This window comes from Martes martes, assembly GCF_963455335.1.
Source record: "Martes martes genome assembly, chromosome: 1".
NCBI classification, from domain to species: domain Eukaryota; kingdom Metazoa; phylum Chordata; class Mammalia; order Carnivora; family Mustelidae; genus Martes; species Martes martes.
In genome coordinates, this window is record NC_137888.1 from 151128777 (window position 1) to 151150686 (window position 21910).

Consider the following 21910-nt stretch of genomic DNA (forward strand, 5'->3'; position numbering starts at 1 on the left):
TATTTCTTCTCAGTATTTAACTTACTCAATTTATGTTTCATAGTTTGGGCAGGCGAAATTTAGGTGTATCAGGCACAATAAAAGGGACTTAACTATAAGGACTGTCTTAAAAATATTCATGCTGGGGCGCCTGGGTGGCTTAGTTGGTTAAGCATCAGACTCTTTGTTTTGTTTTTAAAGATTTTATTTATTTATTTGAGAGAGAGAGAGTAAAGCACGCATGTGCAGGGTGAGGGACAGGCAGACTCTGCACCGAGCACAGAGCCCAATGTGGAGCTCGACCCTGAGATCATGACCCGAGCTAAAATGAAGAGTCAAAGGCTTAACTGATTGAGCCACCCAGGCACCCCAAAGGTCCAACTCTTCATTTCGGCTCAGGATACGATCTCAGGGTCGTAAGACTGAGCCCCGCATTGGGCTCCCATGGACCCTGCTTAAAATTCTCTTTCCTTCTCTTCTCTCCCACCTTCCCCTCAACCACCGCTCTTACTCACTCTCTCTCTAAAATAAATAAATACAATAAATATTCATGCTGAAAAACTTACTTGATTTTTTCTTCCATTTCTTGTTCATATTCTTTTTTCATGATATCCAATTCTTGCTGATGCTCCTTCCGCAACGTTCGAAGATCTTTCTGCAACTTAACAATCTCCTTGCTCAGCTTCTGCTTCTCTTGCTCTGCCCCTGCTAATTTAAATTCCAGGTCATTGTGCTCTGCCTCCATGTTACCAGGCAATCTGGGTTGGACTGCATGTGATTTGGACTTTTCTTCACCACTTTCTTCCAAAGCTTCTGTGGGTTTATTTTTTCCATCCATCTGTTGTTGTAAAGCCTGTAATTTTTCATATTTTGAGGTCAACTCTTCCATTTCAACTCTATGCTTTTCCCTCTCTCTTACTAAGCAGGAATCCAGCTCTTTTATCTTTTGCTCCAAGATCTGACAGGCTAGTTCCTTCTCCTGGAGTGCTTTCTGGACATCATCAACCACATTTTCCAAGTTTTGCTTTGCCCCTATGTTATTTTTACCTCCCTCTTCTTCCACATGCTGGGATGCTATCAAGGAATATTTCTTGCTTTTTTCTTCAAGCTCTTCCTGAAGATGATTTATTGTAACTTGATCCTTATGCTGCTTTGCTTCTGCGTGTTCTATCTTTATTAAGAGCTCCTGGTATCTATACTGCATTTCAGAATGAGAAGATACCGTCTCTTCTTTTTCCTGCTCTAGCCTCTGCAACAGCTTTTCTTTTTCCATTAGACTTCTCTGTAAAGCACTGATTTTGTCGTCATATGCCTTCTGTACACAGCCCTCGGGATCCACGTTTTGCTCAGCATAGGATGCCACACGTTCTGCCGATCTGGGTATAACTGATGCTTCTGACTGTGGTGGACCTTTAAGTTTTTCTTCCAAGACCTGAATTTCTCTCTCCTTCTCCTGCAATTTTGTGTTTAGTTCACCCAGATGGCCTTCTGTGTCTTTTTTATATTGCTGTTCCTTCTCTTCCATTTGAGACAGCAACTGCTTCTTGATGGCAGCAATTTTTTGTTCAGCTTTTTTCTTCAGTTCTGCTAATTTTGCAGCACTTTCTAACTCAAGCCTATCTTCCAGTGCCTTCAACTCCTCTTCTTTGCCCTTCATACCTGAATTTGCATGTTCCAATTCTTTCTTCTTGGCCTCAAGTTCAGATTTCATGGAAGACACTTGCTTTTCAAGTCTAGAGACTTTTTCTTCAGCTTCTTTAACCCTGTTGTCCTTTTCTTCTCCTAACTCTTGAATGTGCTGAAGTTTCTGAAGCATTTCTTTCTGTTCAGTGTCCTTTTGTTGATTGTAATTGTTAAGAGCTTCCTTTAAGGACTCAATTTCAGTTGTTTTCTGAGTAAGATGCTCCTCTAATTCCACAATTCTTGTCATTTGAGTTTTTAACTCTGTCTCTAAATTACACTCCTTTTTCTCCAGCTTGCTCTTCTTATCCTCCATTTCACCCTTTAAACATACCAATCTCTCATTCTGCTGATCAAGGTCCACCTTCAATCCATGAATCTGCTCATCCTTTTCGTTGGCCTCCTTTGCTTTTAACTCAAGCTGCATCTGCAAGTCTTTAATAGTACTTTGATACTGTACGAATTTTGACTGTGCTTTCTTCTTCCATTCTGAGAATTTGTTGGACAACTGATCTACCTGTTCAAGAGCAGAGATCTTCTCTTTACTCAGAGTTTCAACTTTCAAAGATAAATCTTGCACCTGACCCAGTAATTCACGTTGTTGTTCATCGTATCGCTTACTTAGTGATGAAATGGCTGCTTCTTTCTCAGTTAGGCTGATGCTGTTCTGAAGCTGAGTGTTTAAATCAGTTAGTTGTTTACTAAGACTGCTGATCTCAGATTTCTTTTCTTTAAGCTCTTCTTTCATCAGTGTGACAGCATTGATGTTCTCTGATAACTCTTTCTTCAACTGTGTGATACAAGACTCCTTTTCAGAGGCAGCCTGTTGCTGGTTGCCGCCTTCCTTCTGTAAGGCTTCTTTCTCCATTACAAGCCCTTCAATATCAGCCTTCATGCTCTTAATCTGATTTTCTTTTTCTTCTAATTGATGGGTAGCCTGTTGAAAAGAACTGTTCAGTGTATTCTGCTCTTCTCTTAGCTGTCTAAGCTGTGCTTCTAATTCAGAAGCTTTGCAAGTTTGAATTACTAGTGCCTCCTTAACTTTTGTTGTGCGGTGCTGACAGTGGGAAATTCTAGAGAGTATGGCATTAATCTTACTACTACTAATGTTGATTAGCTCATTTGTTTTAGCTTGCAACAAGGCTTCAGTTTTCTTAGAGTAGATATCCAGCTGAACTGCTAGTTCCTCAGACAGTTTTTTGAATTCCAAGCTTTTGTCTTCTAGGTTTTTCTCATTTCTTTCATGTGAAGATTTCAAACTCTGGACTTCCTCATCTGTGGTTTTCAATTTGTCAGTCAACTCAGAAACCTTCAGCTTATCTTTTTCTGCCAGCATCTTCAGTTCAACTATATGCTCTTGAAGAGAAGTATTTTCCTTCAGAGAATGATTCAAGTCAACCTCCAGCTTTTCCAGTTGTGCTTTCAGTTTAGTTTCATTTTGCGAGAGAGAGTTCATATGAGCAGACTTCTCTTGTATCTGTTCCCGTAATTCCCTTAGTACTGTGTCCTGCTTAATGCCTTCTTCTTTCAGCCATGTTAGTTCCTTGTTCATCTCTTCTTTTTCACACCCACTTTGGAGTATCTTTTGCTTCAGTTCTGCTACCTCTTGCTCTTTTTTCTGTAATTGGAGTTCATGTTTTTCCTGAAGTTCTTCAGCTTGCTGATTAAGTTTCTTTTCCCAGACCAAAACAACATCACTGAGTTCTCGTCTATGTACCTCAGTGAGACTTTCTATTTGCTCCTTTTGGTTTGTTTCCAGTCTTGACACTGCATCACTGATCCCAGCAGAGTTAGCTTGTGCCATTTCCACAATTTTGGCATTGAACTGTTTTTCTTTCTCACTAAGCTCTAGAACCGTATTTTCAAGCTCTTTTTTAAGTTTGGCTTCCTGATCCACTAGTTTTTTCTTTAATGTTTCTTGCATCTCCTTTGCTTTCTGCTTAATTTTTTCCATCTTTTTTTCTTGATTTTTTAATTTGGTTTCATATTCCTCATGTAAAACACTAAAACTGTCCTCCTTGGCTGATAATTTCTGTTTGAGTGTTTCAATTTCTTTGCTCTGTCCTTCTCTCATTTGTAAAATTACATTTTCCTTTTCTATCAAGCTCTGCTTTGTCTGTGCCTGTTCTGTATTAGTATCTCTAAGTTGGGACTCATAGTGTTGGGTTAAAGCCTGTAGTTTTTCCTCCATTTCACTTTTCTGGTTTTCCAGTTGCCGCCTTAAGTCCTGCACCTGGATTTTGTGAGTGTCTAACTCAGCACAAACATCTTTCTTTTGTGTTTCAACTTCAGCTACCTGTTTAGTAAGAAGAATTCTCTCCGTTTCTAAGTCCAACAATTTCTGCTGCAACTGAGCCAAGTGCTCCTCGGATGCTCTGGCCTGCTCGTGTGTAGTACTCTGCTGTGACTGAAAAAGAGCCAGCTTAGCAGATGCCTGCCGGAGTTCTTCTTCAGACCTTTTAATATCTGCCTCTAAGTTTTCCACACGAGCCTGATGCTCTTTCAAATGCTTGTCCTTTTCCTTCAGAAGAAGCCCAAGTTGATCAATTTCATCTTTTAACGCCTTCTCAGTTCTCTGGATAGATATCTCCTGTTCTTTAATGATACTCTCGACTTGCTGCTGGTGATGGCTTTTCTGTTCATCTAGCTTGGCCTCTAGCTCCTGCTTTACTTTATCTGCTTGATCCTTTAGTACAGAAAGTTCCTCTTCTAGTTTCTCTCGGGTTTTTAATACTTCTGACAGTTCAGAAGACAATGATTCCAGTTCTGTTTGCTTCACATCAAGCTTTTCTAAAGTCTTTTCATTCATCTCTTCTATGTGGGCCTGGAAAAGACTCTCTTTATCTTTCAGCAATGTTTCTTTTTCTTGTTCATGCTTTTCTCTAAGTTTTTCTATTTCAGTCTGATGCTGTTGCTTTAAGACTTGGAGTTTTTCAGTCCAAAGGGTATCCTGCTGATGCTGCAAGCTTTCCAATTCTGCCTTGTGTTTTTCAACCATGATTGTAATTTCTTTATTGTGCTTATTTTTTTCAGCTTCCAAATGAATAGCTAAATCTTCTGATTGATTTTTGCTTTCTTGCAAGCTTTTTTCCAAAGAACTTTCCAATTCAAGAATTCTCTGTTAATAAAAACAGATGTATTTTTATTAAAGTACAGACTTGCTTATTACCAAAGATATACATGACATAATGTCTACACCTGTTTAAAGAGTAAAACTTAGAAAAATTAATCTATATATCATGCCAAACACTAGAAAGCACAAAGAATCTGTGCTCAATTCCTAAAGGAATCATGTAACAAAGAAAAGATTCTATTTTAACACAACTTAAAATTTCAGATTCTTTCTACCTACTTGGGTAACTATTTCAATCACGCATATTTTCAAGAATATTCTGAATGGATAGTCAAAAAGAAATAAATCATAAAGTAGATAATAATAACTATTGGTAGGAAGATGGGTTTTTTCCCTGTGTATTTTTTAAAAGGCTTATTAACAGTATCCTATTACCTTCATAATTTGATTTTGGAAGATAAATAATTATCTGGTTTTTCCACTGCAAAAATGATTATTTAGAAGATTTTTTACAAAAAGAAGCTACTTATACAAATTTTACCAAAGATTACTGTTAGCTCATGAAAATGTCAATCTTGACTCTAAAGGAAAAAGAATTAAGTAAGGCAGAGCCACATAACATCAGAACTGTAAAGGTCCTAAGGAATTACCAAATTCAATTTCTCCATATGACAGGTGAAGAAATTAAGGTACAATTAATTTACAAAACAAGCAAGTGGAAAAATCTAGGCCTCCTGAGTATCCTATCCGTTCCCCTTCACCATGCCACCTTACATAAATGTTAGAAATGGGAAACTAAAGTACAGTTTAGAACTATGGGAAAGAAGTGTGGTTTGTTCACCATATAAACCAAGGCAAAAGTCTAAATAACATCACTTTATTCATAACAGGTCATACATTTCATATATTGTGGAGGGAAGGGCCAGAGAGCCTTAAAAATGTGCCCACTGAGACATACATATACATTTTTTCATGTATATATAAATTTGTTCACCATTGTTTTAATATGGGAAAACTTTATGCTAAAAGCAGGGCATTGAGGTGCCTACAATATAATATAAACAGAGAATGACTTATATCCAGGACATGGCATGAGATGAAGCCAGGTCAAGTGTTGCCTACAAAGCAAGGCCACTTCCTTAAGATCAAGGGCAAGCAACCAAAGGAGTAGAGAGCTTGAGTGCAGAGTCAGAGTGGGTGGATGACAGAAACACAGCCAGCTAAAGGCACAGTTGGCCACACCATGTAGCAAACACTAAAACCATTCACAGGAAAAGCTCTTATTATCTGAAAATGAAATGCATGTATGTGAATCTATATCCACTAAAACAAAACCTTCTTGACAACTTTATACTGACTGAAGAGATAACACTAGTTTCTATATGCAAATAATTCCACAATCCTGGAACCCGAATATTATTTAAACTTACAGTTCTATAAGTTTCTGCTTCTTGCTGAAGGTCCCGAAGTTTATTTTCACTCTCCATGAGGATTGCTTTCTTCTGCAACTCTAACTCTTCCAGGGCCAAAGATTCTTGCTGTTCTTTTTCTTGGGTGATCTTCATATATTCTGATTGACTTTTTTCCTGTGCCAAAACCAATACCACCTTAGACCCACATAAATCTTCAGCATTCCCAAACCACTTCCACAGGAATGCTGTCTTTCATTTGGTCTGCACACCAGCCCTGTGAGGTAGGCAGTATCATCACCTCTCTCTTCCCATGCCCTAGTCTGCAGAAACAAAGCACTATGACTATTCCAGTGTGGTCCAGCCAATATTTACCACAATTACTACTGAAAAGAAAAATTTTGTTCCAGTAACCGCACTACATCTGCTATTTTTTCCACTACTTAAAACATTTTGCAAAACACGGCTTAATGTGAAGGGTCCCCAAACTGTCACTACTACTTCCCTGCACTCCAGAGTTTGATTATTTCAACTCTAGGCCAAGAAACTAGATTGTAAGTTTATATAATTTGTGAGAAAAACCTCACTAAAAGGAACCCTACATAGAAAACCAAATCAAAATCAGAAGATTACATGTGAATATATGGATTAGAACAAGGAAATATCCATAAAAGCCTACATAACTTTTCTCAGATGACCTGGGCACTTTTATCACCCCCTGAATCCCAAAAAGCTTCTTCTTTGATTGCCCTTATTATATATCAACATCTGTACCAAAACTGTTTACTGCTTTGAAAAGAGAAGCTCTAGAGAGCACTTTTAACATTTAGTGGCTTTGGACTCCAATTAAGAATATTTAGCCATACCTATTGCATACAGTTCATGCTGCCAGAAGCAATATTTTCAGTTCACTACACTCTGGTGAAGTATATTGCTTTAAGGAAAGGTGTTGTGCCATACTATAAACAGACTGATAAGGGAATATTAATTTCTAATCAATTTTAAAACATCATTTTAAACATACTATACTCTCTAATGCAAACTACATTTTATTTATTTATTTTTAGATTTTATTTATTTTTTTGACAGACAGAGATCACAGGTAGGCGGAGAGGCAGGCAGAGAGAGAGGAAGGGAAGCAGGCTCCCTGCTGAGCAGAGAGCCTGATGCGGGGCTCGATCCCAGGACCCTGGGATCATGACCTGAGCCGAAGGCAGAGGCTTTAACCCACTGAGCCACCCAGGCGCCCCTGTAAACTACATTTTAAATACATCTCTCTATGCCCATAAAAACAAAAGAGAACATTTTAATAGTCTGTTCAACTTTCACTATCAATACAAAGCTAACCTCTTCGAGGAACTAGATAGAAAGGGGAGCAGAAAGAGGCAAGTGCACATGCATGTGAGTGCTTCACATCTATCTGTATCCTGCTCTTTCCACTCAGAATACATCTGAGTTTATCAGTGCTAGAACACAGTTTTAACAAGGCCATTGTTCAAGTCGCAGTGTCCCCAAAGGCCAATTACTCCAGTATGAAAACACACAGATGTTTATGACAGGAATTTTTTAGAATAATTTCTGGCTTCATTTATGTCCTGCTTTGTTCTTTAATTTTTATGCTCCTATACTATCCTATTAAAGTCTTAAGCATTCTTGTAAACTACTTTAAATCCTCTTCTGGACTGAAGTGCCTGGCTGGTTCAGTCAGTAAAGCATGTGACTCTTGATCTTAGGGTCCCAGGAGTTCAAGACCCATGTTGGGGACAGAGTACACTTAAAAAATAATAATAAATAAGGGCACCTGGGTGGCTCACTCAGTCAAGCGTCCAATTCAATTTCAGCTCAAGTCATGATCTCAGGGTCATGAGACAGCCCAGCAGTAAGCTCCATGCTCAGGACAGAGTCTGCTTGAGATCCTCTCCCTCTCCCTCTGCCCCTCCCCCAGCTCGTGCTCATTCTCTCTAAAACAAATAAGGTCCTTTTTTTTTTTTTTTTAACAAATAAGGTCTTTAAAAAATAAAAAAGAAGGGGTGCATAGGTGGCTCAGTGAGTTAAGCCTCTGCCTTCAGCTCAGGTCATGATCCCAGGGTCCTGGGATTGAGTCCCGCATCAGGTTCTCTGCTCAGCAGGCAGCCTGCTTTCCCCCCTCTCTCTGCCTGCCTCTCTGCCTACTTGTAATCTGTCAAATAAATAAATAAATAATCTTTAAAAAAAAAAGAAAAAAAAAGAAGTTTAAAATTATAAATACTATTTCTCATCCTTTTGTACTTAAAAGTTTTTAAAATTATATTATGGATAATAATTTTATATAAAAACAATCAAACTACATTTTTTGGCATTAACACTTTTTTTTTTGGCATTAATACTTCTTATGGTTACCTATATAAAAGGCTTTTCACAATTTGAAAAAAAATTTTTTTGGTTTTAAGCTTTCAAATGACACTATTCCCCAAAATCTTATCTTTGCTTTTCTGGGTATTATTTTGGTTAGTCCAGTCAGTAATTTTTTAATTTAATTTTTTAAAATATCATATGTATCAAAAATTACTACTGAAATTATTCTACTTAAAATGAAAACTACTAGGTCATTTTCGTTTTTTCTTCTTTAAAATGCATTTCAGACAAAACTTTCTCAGCCTTGAAACTCTGTTATATTCAGTCTGGTGAGTTTGTAGACATTTTTCCTGAGTTATGCAGTTACTGGTTCATGGCTTCAGCAAGCCTATCTTCCCCTTTACTTCTCCATAATCACAGCCTACTGCCAAGGTGAGAGGGATGACATACAAACAAATAAACTGGTTAATGAAAGGCTGTAGTTAATAAAATTTTCACATAATGCCAGTTAGCCAGTTAAGCTCTGACAGCCTTCTTTCCTGTCTATATCCTATCCTCTCTGCACACTCAAAGGTCAAGGCTGCCAGTAGTCTGACCTCACACTGAAAGGTAAGAGTGAGGAGATAACAACTTTAAAAAGCTGCAAAATTTACCTGTAGCAAAAACAAGATAGGTACTTACAAGAGCTATCTTCATTTGCTCCTGAAACTGCCTTTCTTGGGTTTGAAACTTCTTCATCAGTTCCTGCTCTTTGCTGGCCAGCTCCTCTTCATGAAGCTTCTGTAGTTTAGCAATTTGTTCTGAGGATTTCTGAGAGTCAACCAAATAGTTAAAGTGAAATATCCAGGATAAAATACGTAACTCTACAATTAAATAATACTTTATTACAATTCAATCATCAAGTCAATAGTGTAAGAGAAAAAAATCAAAACATATTTCCCACATAAATCAAAAGTCACCAAAGTCTCAATAATTAAAAGAAAAGCCAATCAAGTATTGCTCATTTATTCTTTTTAAATTTTTATTTTTTTTAGAGAGAGTACACACACGCATGGACACGGTGGGAGGGGGCAGAGGGAAGGGAGAGAATCTTAAGCAGTCTCCATGCATGACATGGGGCTTGATCTCATAACCCTGAGATCATGACCTGAGCCAAAATCAAGAGTTGGGCACTTAACCAACTGAGTCACCCAGGTGGCCCAAGTATTTCTCATTTAAGATAAGGATGGTGGTTGTTGCAGTAGTAAGTTCTACTAGGCTGGAGCATTTCCACATCTTGCAGATATGTTCCCCACCAATGATGACTGGGAAGTATAGGAGGAGGAATAAGGATGCTCTCAAGGATGGCACTCCAGTATGGTCAAGCTGCCCTGGCTATACCAATCTAATGACACCTAGGCTTCCATGCATATACTATTTATTAAAAAGTACTGGCCTTGTTCTTTCTTGGACAGGAAGACTTAATCTTATAAAAATGTCAAACCTCCCCAAATAAATCTAAAAATTTGATATAATTGAATAAAATTACCAACAGAAAGGGAGGAGGGGCTCACCAGATAAAATAAACATCCAAGAATAGCCAGCACTCTTCTGAAAAATAAGAGTAATATGGGGAGGCTACCAAATAATAGAACATATTATAAAACTGAGTAATTGTAACAGTGTAATACTGGCATGTGGTCAGGAGAAACAATGGAACAGCACAGAGAATACAAGAAAGAAACCCATATGTAGCACAATAATTTAGTATGAAATAAAGACAGAGTGTCATACCAGAAGGGAAAACACAGATTATTAAATAGATGATTTGAAAACTATTTGGTAGTTATCTGGGAAAAAAATTAAAGTTGGATCCCTACCTCACTCCTAACACCAAATAAATTCCAGTTGGATCAAAGATTTAATAATAAAAAATGAAAGCACGTAAGTGCCATAAGAAAAGCAGAATTTTAAAATGATCTCAGTGAGAGTGCATTTTTAAGTCAGAACAAAAAGTCAGATAGCAATAAAGAAAAAGAAATATTTCTCTGCATGCCCTCCCCTAAAATAAACCAATCCCAAAGCTAAAACAAATCCTAAACAAAGTTAATTTTGAAAAGACTGGTGCCTGGGTGGCTCAACTGGTTAAGTGTCCAAATGTCTTGGTCCAAGTATCTTGGTTTCAGTTCAGGTCATGATCTCAGGGTCATGAGATCACATTCGGCCCCATGCTGGGCATGAAGCCTGCTTAAGATTCTCTCTCTCCCTCACCTTCTGCCCCTCCCCACTCGTGTATATGCTCTCACTTTCTCTCTAAAATAAAAAAGAGAGAGAGAGAGAGACAGAAAGAAGATTATTTGGACAAACACACTGTATGTCCAAAGAACTAATTCCTACTATAAGTGTAAAACATCTACAAATCAGTAAGATCAACAGTCCAATAGGAAACCAACCAACTCAAAGAGAAAAACTGCCAATTCCTTTAAAATATATGACATATGTTTATCATATTGACAAAAAGATAAGCACATTAAAACTACAATGTCAGGGTGCCTGGGTGGCTCAGTTCATTAAGTGTCTGTCTCTTGATTTCAGCTCAGGTCATGATCGCAGGGTCATGGGATTGATTCCTGCATCAGGCTCCACAATCAGCACAGAATCTGCTTATCCCCTCCTGTTGCTCCTCCCCTGCTCACTCATTTACTCTCTTGCTTTCTAATAAATAAAATCTTAAAAAAAAACAAACTACAATACCATTTTTTCAAACTGATAAGCCTGAAAGGATTTTAAACAGCTATGTAACACCATCCTTGTCAGTAACAGATTGCCTGTGAGAGTATAAACTGTTTGCAATAGAGCGTGAAGCAACTACACAATAATTAAAAATATACAAAATCTTTGCCTAATATCCCACTTCTAGGAATCTATCCTAAAAAGACATCATACAGGTAAAAAAATATGATAAGGATATTCACCATTTGTAACAGCAAAAAATTAAAACCTAAATATTCATCAGTAGATTTATTAAATTATGAAATATTCATACAGTAAAATCCTGAGCGGTCTTTGAAACAGATGTGGCATAAAAAAATTGCAGCATCATTACCCATTGTCAATGATAAGGAACATATTTAGCAGAAAAGCAAAACACAGAGCAATATATATACCATGCCATCTTTTGTGTTAAAAAACTGAAAAAAGAGGATTATAAAATATAAAAGAGAAATTATATGCAGAGGCTATCTCTGGGAAGTATATCCAAAAAGATAAAAACTCTTTTCCTATCAAAGTGATTTTCTTCCTATATCCTGAATTCATGAAATGGTTAAGGCCTAAAACATATATTAACTCTTCTTTACAATCAAAAATTATAGGAAAAGCATATGATTTATGTTTCAAAACTGCTGTAGCCTGTCACAATCTAGAATTATTCTTACTTTCGTCACATCAACAACCTCTTGTTTCACCCGACTTAATTCCTGTTGAAGACTGCTGCGTTCCTCCTCCCTTGTTTTCTCAATAGCTTTTATTTGTTCATCCATCTCTGCCTTCATTTTTCTCCGTGATTCTTCTGTTTTTTGGGCTGTACTCAAGGCTTTTTCAAGTTCCTCAAAAGCTATAATGAAAACAGCAGAAAACAAGTATCTCAAGAAATACTATCATTAAGCTAAAGTGTTTCACATTCAACTTATGGGAACTAAGAGCAGCAGTAGCAAGACAGGTTAAAATAGTCGTTTTGTTTTAAGCCAAGAGATATTTCTGAGCCATTCAACAAAGCCACAAGAAGTGTCCAGTTACTAAAACCAATTTGTCATTGAGTTCTGGATTCAGATCTTAAGACTGCTTACATAAACTGTTCAGGAGTTTGGAAAAAAATTAAATTATTAGGCTCCCCACTCTCTCTACCACAAAATCACAAATTCAAAGAAATGAAGACTTGTTTCTACTTCTGTATGATACAAATTCAACTGCTTTTTTGTTTGCTATGGAGTTCTTACCTATTATCAATAATTAGGTAATATTATTATATACTTACTAGGACTTTTTTAATAATAGAAAAAGTATTCTTTGACTAATACTATTTTTAAAAACCTCTTAACCAATAAAAGAGCAGAACTTTTTTATTTTGTTTCACCACTTACTAGTTGAATCACATACTTAAACAATGTATTATGAAATGAAACCTACAGTCTCAAACCAGGGCTGTTAACTAAAAAGAAATTTTTACCTGATTCAACAGTATATAGAGAGGCAAAACCAGCAGGGCGTTCTAACGTGTGAGATAAGAATTTAGGCCCTACAAAAACAATCATCGAGGGTACAGTAGTATGATCTTTAAGACGGCCAAATAGGTCACCCAGCTTCCAACAAAATCAGACAGTATGGATACAACAGCTGGAACTTGGCACTGAAAATATGCATATGTCTGTCTGTGTATATTTGTGTGTATATATATCTGTGTGTATAGGCATGTTTGTGTATGCATGTGTGCATCATACACACTCTCTCTCCACTGGCATAGTGATATGCTGTCAAAATCCTACCGCTATTATCATTCTAGATTATTTTCTTTGGTCCTCACAGAAGATATCAGACTTCCCTTTACCATAGAGATAGAATATAAACAAAACATCAATTTTCAAGATGGGTTTTTAATCCTATCAAGAAACATATGTCCAGGGGAGACACAGTTCATTAATATATATAGTATTTTCACCCTCAGTGGATAAGAAAGGTACAACTTCAACCTATGACCTCTCAAGAAGTAAAGCCCTTTTACTAACCCCAACTTGGCTTAACCGATGGTGGACTGGGCACAGGAATTTCATACCTGAAGACAAGTATGTGTTCTATAGAATAATATTCTTAGTGGTAAATTACATTAGTATAGAAAAAGACAAAAGAAAGGCTCAATTCTGGTAACAACTGGTAAACACAACTTACTCTGCTCAACACAAAAAAATAACTTCTCTAGCAACCATTTTCTTTGATATATTAAAAAAAAACCTGTCCAATTTATTCATTTTAGTATGTCCAAAAGATAAAACTGATGCTCAAATAAGGTCCAAATTACAAAGGAGTATGAACTAGCTGAAATCATTTTTAAAGATTCCTGACCTAACTTTACTGATATTTGCCTGCAATCATTAAGATTCTCAGACATAATTAGGTTGGAAAATAAAATATTTACAGAAATTAGTTTCCTAATCTTTAAAAAATCAGTTTCCTAATTTCTTAGAAATAAGTCGTGATCAATTATGGGAAAGAAATTCTATAACAAAGTGCTTACTGCTCAGTTTGTGCTGAAGGTTTAAATCTGGGAAACAGAAAAATGGGAAAAGAAATGACAATCTTTTTTAATGGTTGGATGTCACCATCATCTTTTCATTACTGTTCTTTTCAGTATGTCAAATTGTATCTTAGGACTTTTTTGGCACTTCACCGAAATCTCGTAAATTAGGCTCTGGAAAACCTGAAGAAAGTTTTCATATTCTTCCAACAAAATGGAGTTTTAAATGAAAAACTTCTCTTGATTAAGCAAAATAGAACAAAACGTATATAGGCAATACCAAGTGAATTCTCCTCATTTTCATTCTTAAAATTCCACAATCCAGTACAGTATAAAAATAGATGCAGTGCTCTCACTTTTTGAAACAACAAAAAAATTCTATGTCACAAAGTTCCTACTCAGAAATAGTTTTCCAATAGTTAAGTTTTCTAGCCACACTCAGTTAATTTTAAAATACTCTCCTATATTATATTCTAATTTTAGTGTTTTGTCCACTGAAATTGTTCTAAGTCACTTGATTATCCATTATATTATGACTAAAGTAGGGTAGATCTCGTTCCACAGATCCTTTCATTTAAATTTAATCCTCTCTCCCACTTTCTGCTACCATGTCAGAGAACCACATAATTTTATACCTAGAAAGAAATCTTTGAAATTTTTTAATTCAATATTCTCACTCAAATGCAAAAAATGAGGCATCCAACTTTTCCCTCAGATTGTCAACTTGAATACATTAGCTTGATGCCACAACTTTAAAATTATATTTAAGGAACACTCTTTACCTTGCATTATTTTTAAAAACTCTAAGAATGCTGACATTGATCCAGCTCCATTGGGCAATAATATATCTTAACTAAACCAGAATTTCTGAAACAATCAATTGCTGATGGCTTCTAACTCTCTACAAAATATAGCATGTTATACCTCTCACAGACACAGAAAAACTCAACTGTGTTCCATGTCCACCCTGCTTTACAGAAATGTTAAGTATGGGGGGGCATTAAAACACATTACATACATTGACATAGAGAGAACATATTTCAAACTCATTCTGAATTCTACACTGTACCACAAATGAAATCATTTCCTTACAGGAAGTCTGCCTCCAACAATGAGTCCCATTTCAATGTTGAAGGAGAATATACTTGGAGTTTACTTACTAACCAGAAATGTCTCACCCTCTGATCTTACAATAATCAGATACGGAAAAGTGGTGTCCGTAGCTTGTAATGCTCTAAAGACGAATTTCCTACACTTTCCAAAATGAAACCATTCTGAGATTTTAATGTGAGTGAAGAAGTATGCTGTGAATGCCTACATAATTTATCTCCCAATTACCAACAAAGGATAAGTGAGTGGGGAGAAAGAAAGCGTGCATCAGCCACAGCTGACAAGTCCTCTGCCAACATGCAAGAGAGCACAGGAAAACTACAGTCACAACACACAACAACGGGAAGGCTAAGCACGAACTGCTGCCAAATGTTGCAAGAACACATTGTGTTCTTCCAAAGCAAAATTCAATGTATCTCAGGCACTTTTTATTTAAAAAAAAAAAGAAAAAAAAAACAAACAAAAAAACTTTGAAAATATTTCTAGGCAAAAATTTAATAAACCTTAGGAATGGTCCTCTGTCAAAAGTAAAATTGCAGGAGAGGCCTTTTATTGCTAGCTCCTCACTTTCACTTCAGATGAGATTCACTCATATCCATGGGGATTATAAAAATGGATAAATGCTCACTAGAATAATTGAATGGAAAAGGTTGGCAATCTACAGCTCAATAATCAATCGAACCATTCATGCATCAAACACTGATTGGATGTTTGCCATCTGCCAAGCATAAGCAAGGCACTGGGTGACATGAAGACAATTTTTCACAAAGGCAGTTGACATAGTTAAAGGCGATGGGGAATTAACCTTAGGTAAAATTAGGAAGAATGTGATGTTTGCTTTCGGTACTTCACCTCATCCTCAACATCCTTACCCACAGCAATAACAAATGCCAGAATTCTGAGATCTAGGAGCATTACAGTTTTGCTGCACTATCCCAGAGGACACTTTACTATAAGGAAATACTATAAGGATAGTTAAGACCCATTTTTACTCCCTCTGCAAGGGAATAAACAGATGCAGAAGTGCAGGAAGCCTGCCAACCTGCAGATTAACTGTTGGTCCTAAGAAGCTGTTTAATCACATCAGGAATGAATAAATAAGCCAGCACCCGTGTCTTCATCCCAGCAAAAAAAAAAAAAAACTGCTAAAATGCATGTTATTAAACTAAAGACAAAAACACAGGTAGTACTAAAAAATGAATGAAATGCAAATTAACAGAGAAAGCAATAAAATGAATTTTGTTTATCAGAATTCCCACCCACCATCAATGTTCTTTTGTGAATAAAAACAAAAAAGTCTAGAGCAGTAGTTTCCAAAGTGTGGTCCAAAGATCCTAGGGTCCTGAGGCCTTTCAGTGGGTCTATGAGGGCCTCTTTTTTCCAAATACATATCTGCATATCTGTATAAGGGCAGATTTTCCTTATATATTTCAACCAAAATAACGTATCACAACAGATTGAATACAGAAACAGGCATGAAAATACAGTATCTTCTATTAAGCCGAACAATGAGATAAGGAAAAATGTAAAACAAGACTACTTTTCATATTAAATTTCATTTGGGAAAATATAGGTAATTTCTATAAAGATATTTAGATTAATATGTAACGTTTATAACTGTTATTTTTAAATGAACTAAAAATGTTTTTCATTTCTTAGTTTTAATTTCTAATACAGTAAATATCACTGAATGTAACCCACACAAACAAAAGCTCTTTGGAATCCTCAGTAACTTTTAACAGTGCAAAGAGGTCCTGAGATCAAGGAGTTTGAAAACCACTTGTCTAGACTTTACAAAAATGAACATAATGCTACCACCCAGTGGCACAAACCAGATAGTGCAATACTTACATATAAATTGGGGTCTTCAGAAATTTAGTATCACTTTTGCAATGGAAATCTACTTTTTAAGCCACTTTCTGAAATTCATAACAAGATTCACTCTACAGATTGAACGTGCTTTGACTTTTAAAAATTTTACATATCTATCCAAATTTTCATGTACTCTTTACATTAACCATGCAAATTTAACTATTGTTAAATACCTTGAAAACATCAGACTAATTGAAAATATGATTCTGAGGGCACCTGGCTGGCTCAGTCAGTTAAGTGTGTGCCTTTGGCTCAGGTCATGACCCCAGGGTCCTGGGATTGAGTCCCACATTGTGTTCCCTGCTCAGTGAGGAGCCTGCTTCTTCCCCTGCCTGCCACTGCCCCTACTTATGCTTGCTCTCTTCCTCTCTTTCTCTCTCTCTCTCTCTCTGTTGGTCTGTGTCAAAAAAAAAAAAAAAAAGAAAATATGATTCTGATAGTGGTACTATAACAGCACTCTATGGTGACAGATGGGAGCTACACTTGTGCTGAGCACAGCTTAACACATAATCTTGTTCAATCATTATGCTGTACACCTGAAACTAATGTAACATTGTGTGTCAACTTTACTCAAAAAAGAAAGTCTGATTCTGTAGCAAAGAAATGTGTTCTTAATGCCTTCCAGCAACAGTGACACTGCCAGGCACGTTAAGTGCAGGATGACAATGAATGTGAAAATACAGAGATGCACAGTTACTACTGTAAAAATATATCAAGTACCCACAAATATATGGCTATTAAATAAATCACCTATAATGAGTGAAAATCTAATTCCATTTAAAATAACAAATTTTTCCATCAGGTATACATTTAGTGCCAAAATATGTACATACTACTTTTCTAACATGACAAACATAAATTCTACTTTGATTCATACTTTTTTGCCTGAGAAACATGGAATTTTCTTTATAAAGCTTATTCTAAGTTCTCATGATAAGAAAAAAATTGCCCTTACCCCAGTCCTGTTCATACAAGGCTTGGGAAAGGCACCATGATTCACTTATTGGCATGTGTGGATGCACAAAAATAAGATGTTTTGTGAGACTTAAGACTCCAAGAAAACTCTGTTACATAAATTATCAGCAACTAACAAAGCACTTAAATACACATCTGATTTTTATTATATAAATATGCATAAATCTGACATACTACTTAAATACATAAACTCTATTTAAGAGGGCCCTTCAAATGTCAAATAAATATATTCCACTGAATGTCTTTGATATATCAGGCCTATACTATACAAATGAATAAAAAGCTTATTTCCTGCACAAACACAACATGGCAATAAAAAAGCAAAGAATGTTAGAGTTAATCTAAGTTTTTAAATGCAGCCAATCATATAAAACACATATGACTTAGGTGAAGACAGGGTAAATGAAAGGGAAACAAGATTTACAAAAGATACTCTGGAAAACACTCTGGAAACTTTCCTAATCTAAATAGAATATTTTATTTACTTTGCATAAATTGTAGGCAAGACCATTTTATGGGGCGCAGGGGACTTAACACTGGTGTGGATTTTTGGTAATACTTATATACCTAAAACTAACCTACAAAGAAGACTAAAAGTCTATTGGCAAAAATTTATTCTGAGAAAAAATTCAAATATGGAATAAGCTGTATGACAGAGTTGTTACAGTATTATTCATAAAAGCAAAAATATAAAATAATCTAGATGGTGATCAAGAGAAATATGGTTAAGTGATATACATGCATTCTGACACAGCCATTAAAATACATTAGTATTTTAGCAACATGTAAAAGTACTCAATATAATGTCAAATGGGAAAAAAAGCAGCATACAAAATTATATGTACAATAGAATTACAGTAATATAAAAATAAGGATTGGAGGAAAGACTAAATGGAAGTGTACTGAAACAACAGTGATGTGCTTTCATTTTCTCTCTGTTCCAATGCTTTTGCAATACATTGTATTAATAATTAGCAAGCTATCTCCACCTTTTACCCCACTTAAAACATACACATGCACACACACAGAACAGCCAAAACCCAGGACAAAATTTAGCAGCATTAACATTCTACACCAGTGTTGCACTGAAGAGATAATATTCTAAACGATTAATAATAATACCCGGCAACTAAAATATAGCATCATGATCTCGGGGTCCTGGAATCGAGCCCGGCATTGGGCTCTCTGCTCAGCAGGATGCCTGCTTCTGCCTCTCTCTCTGCCTGTCTCTCTGCCTACTTGTGATCTCTCTTTCTCTGTCAAATAAGTAAATAAAATCTTTAAAATATAGCATTATGCACTAAAGCTGAATCACCAGACTTCTCTAAGTTTAAAATCTGGTAACTTGAAGATGTGGTCATCTGTTAAGTGACACCTAGAAAGGAAAACGATCAACGGTAGTAAAATGTTTCTAACAAATATATTAGTTTTTGGTTTTCTTTATCCACTAAAATAAATAGTTTTAACAAAACAAGACATGCCCAACAGTTCTCTAGAGAATAGAATAAGTACTACACCTTAATACAATGTCTATTGTAAAGTGGGCATGTCACCATATTCACATAGTTTCCATTTTTAGGGCAGAACTGTTCTTTTTAAAAATCAGAGACATTTAGGGGCACCTGATGGCTCAGTGGGTTAAGCCTCTGCCTTCAGCTCAGGTCATGATCTCAGGGTCCTGGGATCGAGCCCACATGGGGCTCTCTGCTCAGCAGGGAGCCTGCTTCCCCCCTCTCTGACTTCCTCTCTGCCTACTTGTGATCTGTCAAATAAATAAGTAAAATATTTTTAAAAAATAATAAAATAAAATCAGAGATATTTAAATTTCTGTGTCCTCCAACATATGGGAGGCATCACAGCTCTTTAGAAAAACTATGAGAACCAGCACAATAGATTGTTTTCTAAGAAAAGTAGTGGGAAGTAGTGGGAAATGTACTTGAGCTGATTTTTACCACCAGAATAGGTGAGCCAAAAAAGTAAGTTGTCTACTGATGGCCACATGTCAAGAATTACTAAATATATCAGTGTTAAATTTCTGCAGTTGAAACTTAATTAGGAGAGTTGATATTCTTTTATAATTGTTTTACGTACACAAATTTACTTTTGAAAATCTTTAACAACTACAAGCTTTAATGATGTTAATGGTGTTAATGCTTCTTTCCCATGGCCAGCTCTTGTATGTTTAGTCTTTGAATTTTAAATTCAAGAAAGAGAAAGACAAATATTTCATAGAGGAACAGAATTCTCCAAGAGACAGATTATGTTCATAGACTATGAACATAATCTTTTACATAAAAAGACCTTTTCTTACTTTTTTTTTTTTTTTTTTTTTAAAGATTTTATTTATTTATTTGACAGACAGAGATCACAAGCAGGCAGAGAGGCAGGCAGAGAGAGAGGAAGGGAAGCAGGCTCCCCGCCGAGCAGAGAGCCCGACGCGGGGCTCGATCCCAGGACCCCGGGATCATGACCCGAGCCGAAGGCAGAGGCTTTAACCCACTGAGCCACCCAGGTGCCCCAAGACCTTTTCTTACTTTAAGCATTAAATGGGAATTTTTCTGTTAATTGGCATGTGCATTTTATATTTGAATTAAACATTTTATGCTTCAAGAGTTCTGTTCAGACTTAACTACGATCATTAGATGAAATGCAGTTGTTGTGCAAGACCCGTCTTCATTATAGATTTAGAAGGCAGTATCTTCATTGTAGAAAGTCTAACTTTCTGTTACAGCCCAAAAATTAGGACTACAAATAAAATTCTTAAAATATCTATAAAACCATTTATAACTGTGTGACTCAAAGACTTTCCAAAGGTAATGTCTTTATTAAATAACTAAATCATAATTCTCTCTTTAAGTATTTATTAATTTTTGATATTCCATGCCACTACTAACAGAAAAGTTTCTCAACCTACAAGCTCTGAAATATTTACAAAAATATGGTTTTATGAAAATACCATTTAAAGACAAAATACAATCATGTTCTGGAGAAGCAAGAGAAGGAAGGCTGTACTAACTAAGGAACAGACTAGAATGGGAGCCTGGGAAATGTTTAATCTACATGTGAAATAACTGTGTATTTTGTCTACCTTTTTGTCACTCACCTCTTTCATCTTGATATTGGGTCACGGATTTCTACCTCCTCACAAGATACATTCCAATTTTAAAAGAAAATTAATCCCCTAACCAACATTTTCTCTTGACTGGCTATATTAGTCAACAAAAGCAGCACTAAAAATCCAAAAGCTTGATATGAGAAGCTGATACTATGCATTAGGTTTTCTAGTCACTGAAGCAAACCTGTTTAACAATGTCTCATCTGCTTCAAATTGGTGCAGGTAATTCCTCAGAGATTATATTCTGAGAGTTGCTGTCAATTAATGCTCTCTAGAGGGAAATTTTCTTGGGTTTACTGGAAACAAATTTATTAACTAAATTCCCCAACCACTTATTAATAAAACAACTGCAAAGAGAACTTATGAGCCATTTGGTATCAACCAACTGGCTCTCATCTAGATCCATTTCCCATCTTAAACCTTATAAACTGGTTTCTAAAATCATTTCTCAAACTGCATCCTAGGAATCAAATCCTCACCAAAGTGGAAGACCTTTTTTAAAGTCTTCAACCTACCTCTCCCACTTCTGGAAATGCCTCTTACATTCCCTCCAAAGCGTAACTACCCACAATTCTTAGGACTTCTTGGGTAACTTTTTTTCCCCTCAGTTATTGCTCTCTACCAAACTCAAGATCCCTATGGTTAAGAGCACAGACTCTGGACTCAGCATGCCTTGACTAAAGCCCTGACTATACACTTACTCTCTGTGCATGAACGTAGGCAAGCTACTTAACTTCCAAGCTCTTTGGTTTTCCTATCTGTAATAACAGCACCTATTTCAAAGAAACTGAGAGGATTAAATACAAGCACACACACAAGTGAATACAAGTAAAGCATTTATACCAGAGCCTTGCATTAAAAAACTAAATGCTGGCTCCTTGTCCCACCAGCAGCAGCAGCAGCGCGTGCGCACTCCCAGACACTAGCAGCTGCAGCGCAGCGGCCGCTACTGCTATGACTCAATTTTCTGGAGAAATCAGCCACTCCGACGGATTTTATGACAGGCTTCTTTGAGGCTACTCACTCCTTTAAAAAGCTCTAGCTTGTTTTCCAAATTCTTATAAGGCAATTTCATTTGGAAAGCTCACGACTGA

At 36.3% G+C, this 21910-nt stretch overlaps 1 protein-coding gene across 3 annotated transcripts in view; it reads right to left on the reverse strand.

Moving 5' to 3' along the window:
- GOLGA4 (golgin A4) overlaps positions 1-21910 on the reverse strand; it is a 127643-nt gene that overhangs the window by 45910 nt on the left and 59823 nt on the right. For all 3 annotated transcript variants that reach the window (XM_080807338.1, XM_080807336.1, XM_080807337.1), the window contains 4 exons: positions 11892-12070; positions 9157-9285; positions 6163-6318; positions 546-4777 (listed from right to left, as the gene is read on the reverse strand). In XM_080807338.1, the coding sequence (XP_080663464.1) occupies positions 546-4777; positions 6163-6318; positions 9157-9285; positions 11892-12070 (4696 nt within the window). The remainder of the gene's footprint in view (positions 1-545; positions 4778-6162; positions 6319-9156; positions 9286-11891; positions 12071-21910) is intronic.